Raw genomic sequence first — 14106 nt, forward strand, 5'->3', positions numbered from 1 at the left:
ATTGAATTTAATGGACATTGAAAGACCAGGGGGTCTCAATCCCATTTAAGCGGTCTCGGGTAGGTTTTCGCTATATATTTTATATATCCAACTGGCACTTTGGGCGCTCCGTAAACATGGAAGACAGGAAGTGTACCCAAATTCATTTGTGTCACGCTGTTACCTACATATTGACTAAATATCTATATAATATTAGAAAGATTGAGAGATCAGGGGGCTATCATCATTACCCTGTGCCCTTTGTCCTAAAATGTTGACATTTTTTAGCTGAAAAGTGATAATCAAAGCCCTCCGTAGATATTGAAGATGACGTTTTTCTGAAAAACCCTTCTATAACAACCTTTATATATACAGAGTCAATGATTTGGTTGAATTTTACGGACATTGAAAGACCAGGAGGGTCTCAACCTCATTTAAGCGGTGTCGGGTAGGTTTTCGCTATATATTTTGAATATCCAACTGACACTTTGGGCGCTCCGTAAACATGGAAGACAGGAAGTGTACCCAAATTCATTTTGTCACGTTTGTATCTATCTATTGACTAAATATCTGCATAATATTACAAAGATTGAGAGATCAGGGGGCTCTCACCATTACCCTGTGCCCTTTGTCCTAACAATTTGACATTTTTTAGCTGAAAAGTGACAATCTAAGCCCTCTGTAGATATAAGAGATGACGTTTTTCTGGAAAATCCTTCTGTTTCAACCTTTATATATACAGAGTCAATGATCTGGTTGAATTTTATGGACATTGAAATACCAGGGGATCTCAACCTCATTTAAGCGGTCTCGGGTAGGTTTTCGCTATATATTTTGAATATCCAACTGGCAGTTTGGGCGCTCCTTAAACATGGAAGACAGGAAGTGTACCCAAATTCATTTTTGTCACGTTTGTATCTACCTATTGACTAAATATCTGCATAATATTACAAAGATTGAGAGATAAGGGGGCTCTCACCATTACCCTGTGCCCTTTGTCCTAACATTTTGACATTTTTTAGCTGAAAAGTGACAATCTAAGCCCTCCGTAGATATTGAAGATGACGTTTTTTTCTAAAAAAAAAACAAACTATTCTTTTATTACAACCTTTATATATACACAGTCAATGATTTGGTTGAATTTTATGGACATTGATAGACCAGGGCGGTCTCAACCTCATTTAAGCGGTCTCGGATAGGTTTTCGCTATATATTTTGAATATCCAACTGACACTTTGGGCGCTCCGTAAACATGGAAGACAGAAAGTGTACCCAAATTAATTTTTGTCACGTTTGTATCTACCTATTGACTAAATATCTGCATAATATTACAAAGATTGAGATATCAGGGGGCTCTCACCATTACCCTGTGCCCTTTGTCCTAACATTTTGACATTTTTTAGCTGAGAAGTGACAATCTAAGCCCTCCGTAGATATTGAAGATGACGTTTGTCTGGAAAATCCTTCTGTTACAACCTTTATATATACAGAGTCAATGATTTGGTTGAATATTATGGACATTGATCATAGACCAGGGGAGGTCTCAACCTCATTTAAGCGGTCTCGGGTAGGTTTTCGCTATATATTTTGAATATTCAACTGGCACTTTGGGCGCTTCGTAAACATGGAAGACAGGAAGTGTGTCCGAATTCATTTTTGTCACGTTTGTGTCTACCTATTGACTAAATATCTGCATAATATAAGAAAGATTGAGAGATCAGGGGGCTCTCATCATTACCCTGGGCCCTTTGTCCTAACAATTTGACTTTTTTTTAGCTGAAAAGTGACAATCTAAGCCCTCCGAAGATATTGAAGATAACGTTTTTTCTGAAAAACCCTTCTATCAACCTTTATATATACACAGTCAATGATTTGGTTGAATTTTATGGACATTGAAAGACCAAGGGGTCTCAACCTCATTTAAGCGGTCTCGGGTAGGTTTTCGCTATATATTTTGAATATCCAACTGACACTTTGGGCGCTCCTTAAACATGGAAGACAGGAAGTGTACCCAAATTCATTTTTGTCACGTTTGTATCTACCTATTGACTAAATATCTGCATAATATAAGAAAGATGGAGAGATCAGGGGGCTCTCAACATTACCCGGTGCCCTAGTAGTAGCTTTGTCCTAACGTTTTGTCATTTGTTGGCTGAGAATTTGTTTATTTGGCTTTTCGTATACTAGTATATTTCTATTTGTATAAAATATGAATATTTCTAGAGTTATCGTTTTTTCTTTTTTGTTTTTAGAAATATAATATACAAAAGTACATCTTTGAAGTCGTTTTATTGACATAAATTTATATTACATAAAGACAAATCATATGTAACTTAGAAAAGGGTTAGACTTTATTTTCGAGGACAACGAGAAATTACGACAACTTGAAGAAGTAATTTAACGATTTCCTACTTAATATCTCTTCAGTCATTTTAACTATGAAAATCATGCTTTTAATGTTATCAAGTATTTAATTTTCTTATAATTTTCAACTTCATTTTGAATATCGAACTGACTGCTAGCAGCCGGTTGGATATTGAATATCGAATAACGAATAACGAACCGGCTGCTAACTTCACATACATACTTTTTTAAACCTTTTACGTACTTTTGTAACTAGTGGAGAGCTCCCTCATTGGCAACAATACCACATACTTCTTAGTAATTATAGAATGTACGTACGGAATCTGTTTATCGCGTCAATGGGATGTACACGATACGTCGTCACCTAACTTTTATGGATTGTTCGATGTTAAACGTCCAGTGGCAAATATATCATGCATTTTTCAGGACTATAACAAATTTACAATTAATACAATAGGTACATGTAGGTCCTGTAATAGGGTCCATCCGGGTAGAAGGTACATGTAATTGTAATTTGGACTGTCACTAGAAAATAAGGGTATCTTGAATAGAAACAGACATTTTGCCTTGCAACAGGCCACTTACGGACTTCGGAAATAACTGCCGTATGTGTCACTAACGTACAAAGAGCGTGTCACTCTCTTCACACGAGGCATCGTCTATAAAGTCCCCATTCTAAATAAACGTGACTTCGTACTTGTACATCTCGCACAACCAAGCTATTGCCCAAATATGACAAGGGTTTTACTGCAGGTCGGAGGAAGACCTTTTAAGTCCATATTTTCATTCCCCAGTAACCATTTTTCACTTAACAATAAATTATTTAATGAAACTTCTACACCATATATTTGTTATTAGCGAGACATGTTTTCTGAAAGAACGTGTCAGCATCAATTACTTGAACTTAAAAAAAAACAAAGTATATACATGTATATATATAACCAATGTTTGCTAAGGAAAGATAATAATATTATGGTACGTCAGACGTAAGGGCCGTATCGGACAAGTTATAATAAAGATGCAGATGAATGCAATTTCTTCTTTCATTGTCCAATAATATTTTTTTTTATAATATCAGTAAAAACACACTGCTTTGGAGAACTTCCCTCTTTACACACAACACTTGTAAAATTTAGGATTTTATATTTTCTTTTTTTGAAATGCATCCGCAATGACAGGCAGACTCATCGTTTCCATTTAGAATAATAATGTTTTCAAAATAATTTGATGTAATTAACGATTATTTATTTTTGTAAAATAGTTTTCACAAATGTGGATAAAATAAACAAATTAAAATGACTTGAATAAGTAGAGGATCTTACTCCCTAATTGTAATTAACACACAAACAGTAACAATTAACAAGACTAAAACAACATCTAAATTACATATGTCTGCTCTATACAATACCAAGTACCTCTAAGTATAATACTTGAAACTCGTTAAGTACTTGTCTTTTATTTTCTCACCTTTTATAATTTTGACATTTTAAATATTATAAATATTTCAGAATTTTCTAATATTGCATCACTTGTTCTAAGTGGATTGAAATAGAAGAAATTATTTATACGAACAGAAAAAGTTTTGAAAGAAAGAGGAGAATTTTATTAGAAACTATCATCTTTTAGTAAGTAAGTTTTATATTATCATTTATTTTGAAACAAACACTACTTCAACATTAGACGGTTCCAATTAATAAACACATTCGACATGGAACATAAATTTCATTTTTGCTACAATGATGATTATTATCCCTGTATTTTCTTTATTCCTCATATTAGTGTATTTTAACACTCGTAATAAACACTCATTCGAATATGACATTTTTACATCTACACAATTGACATTTCACGCACATTTTTTTCCTACATCAAGTTAATATATTCTTCAAAGTGCAATTAACATTGTCATTTCGGGGCCTTTTATAGCTGACTATACGGTATGGGCTTCGTTCATTGTTGAAGGCCGTACAGTGACCTATAGTTGTTAATTTCCGTGTCATTTATGTCTCTTGTGGAGAGTTGTCTTATTGGCAAACTGACTTAATTCTGAATACAAATTTTCAAAGCTGTGGAAAAAAGTATTAAATTGTTTCGTTAAAGTTTATGATTAATATGTAGAAGATTTCAATCTGAAAATTAATGTTAAATATTTTCTTAATTATTGTGTATTTTTTAAAATAGAAATGTAAAGTGCTGATGAGATACATGTATGTGCATTTTTGGGGGCAATTAATCCGAGGAGATATACTAGTCTAAGAGTTGTTTCGGATGTTATCAACCATGCCCCTCACATGTACATTACATTTATAATAAGTTATATTTAATTAAAGAAAGCGACTGTAAATCTCGGAGATCCAATCATCAAACACGTTATTATAAAACAGATTATTGGAGATAACTAACTTTTATGATATATCATGTATATACAAATATCCTAACCCTGTGGTTAAAATATTTAAAGATTAACTATAAAAGACATGTTAAGGCGGACATCTTGAAATGTACACCCTACAGACGTTAAATAAGAGATTTACCGTTCGTTTACAATATTTTACAACATAATCTCCTGTACGACAATGGAATATACAATATAATTAGTCCTAATTATATCTAATAAAGGGTTTTACAAATGTTTAAATGTAATTGAGATGAGGAAAATGATTATTTTCAATTTAGAATATAAATAGTTGTCGATTACAATTTGAAGTCATTCTCTGTCTGACATCTGCCAATACTACAACTGTCTAGTCACAATTCAAATGTTCGAAAAAAGTAAGTTTATTTATGAAACAATGATTATCAATTCAGATTTTCAAGTGCATTTCAATACACAGTACTATATACATGTATGTTTCTGTAAATGATAATACTACATGTATCTAATATCATTAAGCAGCTGCTGCACATAAAATAAGATGTGGTATGATTTTCAATTAGACAATTCTCAAAACGAGACCAAATGCCACAGAAACTAACAGCTAAAGATCACCGTACGGCCGTCAAAAGTGAAGACTTTTGCACATGCAGTTTCTTCAACCTTCTTAAACATAACTGGAAATTAAATGCAATACGCTTACTGAAGTAAATAACTTTAAAAGGTACAAAAAAGTTTAAAAGGAAACGATGTGCATTATGTGGGTTGTTATATATATTTGAAATCAACACACACATTGAAAATCAAAACTACAATGACATTCAATATCAATTTTAGTTTTAAGGATCGTATAAAGAGATCCCTATTAAAACTACTAACAATACCGTATTTTTACATGAATTGTACAGGCAACTTAAAAAACATATGAGACAAAATATATTTATTGTATTTTCTTTATTTCAGTTAATGAGATGGATTGTTTAACCGGAGATAACCGTCAACACAAAGTTCCAAAAACTCCAGACTTTATAAAAAGCTTGTTTGACGAAGATTCCGGTCTTGGTATGGACTTTAATTCATTTGACGATTCACCGACACTGAGTCTGTTTAATTCAGAACTTAGCTCAAAAAGAAAAAGAGCCGACAGATTAGACACTAATCTAGACTGTGATACTCCTGTATCTTATAGCAAGAAAAGATACATCAGATCTCAAAAGCAATTTCTAAAAAAATCTTTGTCGTTTGACGCTCAGATTCTAAGTACCAGTAAAGACTTGTCCGCTGACGCCATCGAGCTCAACATTACTAAAACAGAAGACGTCTTAGTTCAAGCCAGCGTTCTCACTGGGGATGGAAAGAAAGAATGTTGTTTACAAACTGTTCAGGGACAATGTCATGATCTAAGATACATAACTCCAGCCACCATCAATGATGTTTTAAACGGGAAATACAACGATACAATTGGCAGCTTTCGTATAATAGACAGTAGATATTCATATGAGTTTGAAGGTGGTCACATACGAGGCGCTCAAAATATTCATAATAAGGACGATATTTTAGAACTATTAAAAAATCCAAATACACACCGCTCAGATGGAAAGCGTGACATTATTATTTTTCATTGTGAGTTTTCTTCAGAGAGAGGACCTAAAATGTGCCGCTTTCTCCGTAATCATGACAGAGAATTAAATGCTGAAAATTATCCTTCCTTGTATTTTCCTGAACTTTACATTTTAAAGGGAGGATACAAAGAGTTTTATGGAAGTTATAAGACATTATGTACTCCAATGGATTATATTCCAATGTTGAGCAAAGATCACAAAGACGATTTACGTCATTTCCGGTCAAAATCTAAATCATGGTATGCTGGCCAAAAACGACAGAAATCTTCCTCCGGTCGATTGTTCTATTGACATGATAATTATAGTGCTAAATCTGTATTTAATTGTACTAATTGTATATACTAGTAACATTAAATTATATCATAGTATAAATCTCATGAAGCTTGTTCATGGTTTTTTTCAGTCCATAAAACATAAACTAGAGGCTCTAACGAGCCTATGTCGCTCACCTTGGTTTATAGGCATATCAGACATTAAACACACTCTGTATCATTGTTCACGATAGTGCTAAACTTCATGACAAAAATCTCTATTTTGTTGATCTAGTATTACTGATCTTTTAGTCTCTTTAGTTTCTTGGACTCATTATCAGATCTTGCTTTGCTGATTTTTTTTAGTGTTTATTTTTCTATTATAATATAAATCTTATGAGGCATAACAGAAACAAATATTATAGTTTTCGTGATAAAAGGCAAAAATTAAAGAAATTGTCATTTATGGGCCATAACTCCTATAAGAATTTGTCTAACAGTTTTGACATACGGTGTATATAGACAATTGGTAGAGCTCATTATTCTGAACCTATGTGTTCCTCTCATATTTTCTCTGTTTATAACGGGTAAAAAAAACTATAGTCTAAGAGAAAACTTGCATTTTACCCAGGTAGCCATGTCAGCCATATTGGTTGGCAGGCGGGGTCATGTATTTTTTTTTAACTGGATACCTTAATGATGATTGTGACCAAGTTTGGTTATATATGTCTCAATGATTTTTGTACAAGATTACAAAATTTGTTACAAATTGACTATGAGGGAAATAAATTCTAAAGGGTCAATTGGCAATTTTCCTCATGTTGCCTTCTTTGTAGATTTTACCTTGCTGAACAATTTTGCTGTTTAGAGTTTATTTCTATCTATTTTAATATTCAAGATAATAACCCAAAACTGTAAAATTTCCTAAAAATAACCAATTCTTGGGCAGCAACCCATTAACATATTGTCTACTGCGTCTGCAAATTCCGGGCAGATGCATCTTGACCTGATGAACATTTTTATTCCAGTAAAGTTTTTTGTAAATGCCAGTTTAGTTTCAGAGATATAAGCAAAAAAATACATTTAACCCCATTTTCAATTTTTAGCCATGAAGGCCATCTTCTAGTATGTAGATGGGCATGGTTATTAGATACATTTTGAGCTAGATACTATAAGCGCTTAGGGTGAAATAGACCATGTTTGGTTGAATTTGACCCAGTAGTTAAGGAGGAACAGATGTTTATAAAGAAAGAAATTGTAATAACTCCTAAAGGGGTCAATTGACCCTTTTGGTCATGTTGACTTGTTTGTAGATCTAATTTTGCTGAACAATTTTGCTGTTTACGGTTTATCTCTATCAATTATAATATTCAAGATTATAACCAAAAACTGCAATATTTCCTTTAATAATCAATTTAGGGACAGCAACCCTTCAACCGTTTGTCTGTTTCGTCTGAAAATTTCAGGGCAGATAGCTCTTGACCTGGTTAACCTTTTTATTCCTTCAGATTTGCTCTAAATGCTTTAATTTCAGAGCTACAGGTTGAACACTGCATTTTACCCCCACGTAATTATTTTTAGCCATGCCGGCCATCTTGATTCATTGGCGGGATCATCAGACAAATAGATACCTTTCGGATGATTTGGGACAAGTTTGGGTTAATTTTGCCCATGTATTTTGTAATAGACGGACGACAACGACGGCTGTCAAGTGATGAGAAACGCCCATTAGGTCATTTTGTGAGCATTAAATGAATTAAAGTATCTCGCACGTCTATCAAACTACATGAAAGTTGAATGACTCGTTATTTAAAATGGCTCGGGTGTCTGGCTAAAGATAGCCAATTATATTTTCTTTTTGTTTCTCTAGAAATTTTCTTTTTTTGTCAGTCATCTATACTATTAAGATGAATACCCAACTACAAATCTCGTGCATGTCATCTTCTATATATACTATTAAACGAGAAGACCTCATTTTTGGTGTCGCTTCTCTTTCTTCCACAATAAATCAATCATCATGCCTCTGTGTCCTATAGGTAACATGCATAGTCGCATTTGTCATCCATTCGTATGATTATTCAGATTGAGTTATTTTGGTAGAAAAACGACAAAAAGGAGTCCGGATATGATTCCGTCATCGGACTAACTTTTAGTCATTAATTAGATTTCCGGTTTGAAAAATGCACAAATACAACCAATTGTATGACAGATAACTAAATATGAAAAATAAATAAGCCAACCAGAGCGTTCTCCATAGCACGGGGCTTAGATCGCATGAAACACAACTATTATACCTCCTTATAGAGGACAATAATTAATAAGCCAACCAGAGCGTTCTCCATAGCACGGGGCTTAGATCGCATGAAACACAACTATTATACCTCCTTATAGAGGACAATAATTAATAAGCCAACCAGAGCGTTCTCCATAGCACGGGGCTTAGATCGCATGAAACACAACTATTATACCTCCTTATAGAGGACAATAATTATTTTTCGCGTTTCTATATGTAAACTATGATTATGATACTTTAATATATAGAGACTCTCTGTATTCTCTCTACTGTTTTCTTTGAAATGTTTACTATTTTAAGGTCATACCAGTTGTATATACATGTGTATATATACATCATATTAAAATAAGTACACAAGTACAACCAATCGTATGATGGATAACAAAAATGGAGAGAAAAATAAGCCATTCAGAGCGTTCTCCATATCATGGTGGCCCAATATAGTTCCCTTTAATTATAGTGTATTTTTTCTTTATTTTTTTTCTTTCCCTTTCTCATTCATTTCTTAGCTTTTCTGGGGTGGGAATGAAAGAAGAGAGCTGAAATAAACTTTTGGATGTTTTATTTTAACTGATTTTAATAAGGAAAGAGTGATTAGGCCAGGTGCAAAAAGGTTATATTTACACTTTTCGGAACATCTCTTGACTTGCCTATAGGGGTATGGATGTGTATTGGCCAAATTTGTATGATGTAAACATGCAATTTTTCTGAAAATTGCATATGTTTTGGGACTTGAACTGTACATTACTCACACAAAAAATTAGACAAAAAGAACAGTTAAATTTTTTTTAATGCGACAAAACGTTATAAAGAAATGATAGAAGAATTAATTGTGGTCTCGGGCCATGGTGTTATAAGATCGCAATTATCACAAATATTATACCTCCATAGAGAAGATAAATATGTTTCGTGTTTATCAACATGTTAACTACGATTATACTACTTTAATATATAGAGATTATCTGTATTCTGTCAGGGACTTTCTATGTTAGTATATAGAATGTCGGCCCTGATTCTGTCATCTGTTTTCTTTGAAAACTTTACTACTTAAGGATCATACCACTTGCATATATATTAAAATAAGTAAACCATGCTTAACTTCATCTAAAATTGTTGAAAGGGAAAATAGTGATTTAGGTAGATATTAAAAGTAGGCAAGCATTTTTCGGGGCGTCGGGATCGTATGTTTTTAGGCTCGGGATTTGGGGATTGATCCTTACTGAATCCGGGAATATATTTTTCGATTTCGTGATTTCAGGATATGCATTTCTTTTAATTCTGCATCGCTGGATGTCATGGTTTTAAGCGCGGGAATTCGGGATCAGGACCCCTCCGACCACCCCTCAAATTAGCCTTAGTCATTTATACATGATGGATATCCTACCATTGACATCTTAATAAGGCTCTCAAAAGAAAAAAAAGACACTGACGGATTGTCCTACTGAAGCATATTTTATTAGACTTCAGATTTCTATCTGCTATCATTTTCAAGTTTACAATCCACAGCAGTCACAGAGTTTATTAAATAGAGAGGGTCTGTATACTATATCAATGACAACTATGAATCGATTAGTTAACTTGAAAGTAAACACACTATATTTATATAGTAATGAATGTTCATAATATACAGATAAGCTCTAAAAATATTCATGTGAACTTTTGATACCTTTTCTGAAATTCTCCAGTCATTTAATCTTTTACAAAATTCATTGATTACAAAAAAAAGAAGATGCGCAGTGGCGGATCCAGGAATTTTCATAAGTGGGGGCCCACTGACTGACCTAAGAGGGGGCCCGCTCCAGTCACGCTTCAGTAATTCCCTATATAAAGAACCATATGTTTACCCAAAAGGGGGGGTGGGCCCACCGCCCCCCCCCCCCTTTAATCCGCCTCTGATGTGGTATGATTGCCATGTTGAGACAACTCTCCACAAGAGACCAATATGACGCAGATATTAACAACTATAGGTTACCGTACGACCTTCAACAACGAGCAAAGCCCATACCGCATACTCAGCTTTAAAAGGCACCGAACTGACAATTTAAAACAATTCAAACCAGAAAACTACTTGCCTTATTTATGTACAAAGAAATGGACGAAACACAAATATGTAACACATAAACAAACAACAACCACTGAATTACAGGCTCCTTACTTGAATGTTCATAACATACTTAATGTATGTTCATATTGAAATTAATAGAAAACCAAAAAATGGGAATATTGGAAATAAAGGAGGAGGGATAAAAAAAAAAAAAGCATTTTCCTATAACTTATGATACTTTTGCTGAAATTTACGGAAGCGTATTAGGGACATTTAAAAAATAAATTTGGCAGTGAAATTTTATTTCAAAGTCGAAATTTTGACATTTCAAATCTCAAAATTTCGACTTTAACTCGAAATTTTAACTTTTCTTATCTTGAAATTTTGACCTTCTAAAATCTTGAAATTTCGACTTTTTTTTAACTCGAAATTTCGACTTCTTTTTAACTCGAAATTTCGACTTTTTCTAAACTCGAAATTTCGACTTTTTCTAAACTCGAAATTTCGACTTCTTTTAAACTCAAAATTTCGACTGTTCCTCGGTATTTATATGTTTGCGATTACCACATTCACAGTCATTTATATCAGCGAGGCGGAGAGCAATTTACATCATAAACTTCATAAGCATATTTTAATAAACTAAACCATTTTAAAGAGATTATTTTAGATAGAAAATCTTGTTCTTGCCAAAGAATAAACAAAATATGTTTCAGGTTCAAATACATATTTCAAGTCTGGACTTCAGATATGTGTACCAAGACGACCCCGCTATTCCGACACACCTATATTACGACATTCTTTTACTCAAGAGTCTGATATATAAAGACAAGGGTTAATAGTTGTGTTATAAGAATACAAACTTCCAAAACTAGAAAAAAAAACTGAGCAGCTCATTGTTCGTTCTGAATATGCATGGCATTTTTGGCTACTTGAGTTACCATTGTTTAAACAAGGCAAAGTCAGTGACTTGCTATTGGTATACCAATCAGGCCTTTGAAACTGTGATGCTAAATGTTCTCAGACCTAATGATCCTATGACAGTGTCGTGGAAACTAAAACATGATATATAGGGGGGGGGGACTCTGTCAACATGCATGTTCTTTACGAATGATTTCTTCAATATTAAATGCTAATCCATATCTTAATTTAAGTACAAAACCAGTTTCTGGATATAAATTGCCAAAATGTGGTGATGACGCTTAAATAATTTGCGGCCATGTCTACTCCTTCTAAAATTGTAATAACTGTGTTTGAATACTAAAATTTTTCGAGATTTCAACAGTGGAAATTTTGAGATCAAAGTCGAAATTACGATTTAAGAGAAAAAAGACGAAATTTTGAGTTTACAAAAAGTCGAAATTTTGAGTTTGAAATAAGTCGAAATTTCGAGTTTTAAATAAGTTGAAATTTTGAGTTTAAAATAAGTTGAAATTTCGAGTTTTAAATAAGTCGAAATTTCGAGTTTAAAAATAGGTCGAAATTTCGAGTTTTAAATAAGTTGAAATTTTGAGTTTATAATATAATTTCAAGATTCTAGAAAGTCAAAATTTCAAGATTTTGGAAAGTCAAAATTTCAAGTTGTAGTCAAAATTTCGGGATTTGAAAAGTCAAAATTTCAAGTTGTTGTCAAAATTTCAGGATTCGAAAAGTCAAAATTTCAAGTTGTAGTCAAAATTTTAGTGATTTGAAATGTCAAAATTTCGACTTTGAAAAAAAAGTTCACTGCCAAATTTATTTTTTCTATGTCCCTAATACGCTTCCGTAGAAATTCTCCAGACATTTAATATTTTACAAAATTCTTCCAACAACACTTTACATACTTTAAACTACGCTCTGAATGCCCGCGATTTTGCGGATGTGTTCTAGTAATAATAATTACAATGATCAACATTTCTGAAGAAAAAAAGATGCAACGCCAGACATCCCATATTGATGAGGGGAAAAATTGAAACAATACTTGAATTAAAAACAAAAGCCTGCAGATTAACTGAAGTAACCAACTGTTAATTAAAGACAACAGGAACCGTTTGGGTTGTACTAATTTGTGCGGACTCACTTTAATTTAGTAGTAATACAAAACCATTAATTGTCATCGTTCCTAATTTATTATTGTGCTACTCGTAACAATATTTCGATTTTCATCGACACACGATGAGTTCCACTAATAAAGCTGAAAGTTAATGACTCTCTTGCGCACCTTTATTTTGTTTTACACACAGTTTCATGCACAATCGGGATTTTTTCTGCGTAGTGTTTTGTGCTCAGTCTTTTTAGATTTTAATTAAACCAACATCTATAATACCTAATCATGCTAATTTGGTAATAAAAAATGCATATTTGCCTTCAAGTTTAATGTTAATAGAATATAACGATTAAGTTACATATATGTACGTATAAAATAAAACTTAAACTCTATAATATTAATGCTACCGAAATAATTTTCTTTTATGTGGTATTTTAAAAGCAATGCAATAATAAGAACTTCAAATGCAAAATAATTATTAAAACTTCATGCAAATTTCAATGTTTGAGACTATTTAAAACAAATATGTATGTCCATCTTAAAAGTATGCACGAACGTGTTCATTATTGCATCTCATCAAATAAATTATCGAAGACATTATATATTATTCTATAAGTCTCAAATATAACACTATTAGTCCAAGGCGTCATATACTAAATATCATCATAGTTTGGCATTTGACGTCAGAGAAGCTCAGCTGTCGTATTTTCTGGCATATAAAATGCAACCAGACATGTACTATATTTGCAACAGTCAGAAAGTTAAAAGCGACACGAAAGAAGATACCGAAAAATAATAAAACGACAAATGACCTTACTTTACCGTCGTTTTCAACGGGCGGTACATGCATACTATAGTTATTTAGGTGATCATCTCTTCGTTCGGACTTTTGTTAATTCGTTTTTCCGTCTCCCTTTTGTTTCTACCGCTTTGACTGAAAATCATGATTGAAATTTCCTCGTAATTTTACCATATACATAGATATTGGAAGATGTGGTGTGAATGCTAATGTACATTTGTACCGGTAATACTCGCATTGTATCCGCAACTGCTCTTCTTAGTTAAAATTTTTGAGGCCTTACACAAGTGTGGACACAGATGAGTGTGGATAGTATGTATGGATGTTTGACAGTGTCTTATGACAAAATGAGTTCTG

General features: G+C 33.0%; 1 protein-coding gene across 1 annotated transcript; it reads left to right on the forward strand.

Moving 5' to 3' along the window:
* The first annotated feature begins 5008 nt into the window (after positions 1-5008).
* Positions 5009-6641, forward strand: LOC134723609 (M-phase inducer phosphatase 1-A-like). The gene is made up of 2 exons (XM_063587174.1): positions 5009-5115; positions 5681-6641. The coding sequence occupies exons 1-2, from the start codon at positions 5103-5105 to the stop codon at positions 6628-6630; spliced, it is 963 nt and encodes a 320-aa protein (XP_063443244.1). The 5' UTR covers positions 5009-5102; the 3' UTR covers positions 6631-6641.
* The last annotated feature ends 7465 nt before the right edge of the window (positions 6642-14106 follow it).

Source organism: Mytilus trossulus, chromosome 6, assembly GCF_036588685.1.
Source record: "Mytilus trossulus isolate FHL-02 chromosome 6, PNRI_Mtr1.1.1.hap1, whole genome shotgun sequence".
Classification (NCBI taxonomy): domain Eukaryota; kingdom Metazoa; phylum Mollusca; class Bivalvia; order Mytilida; family Mytilidae; genus Mytilus; species Mytilus trossulus.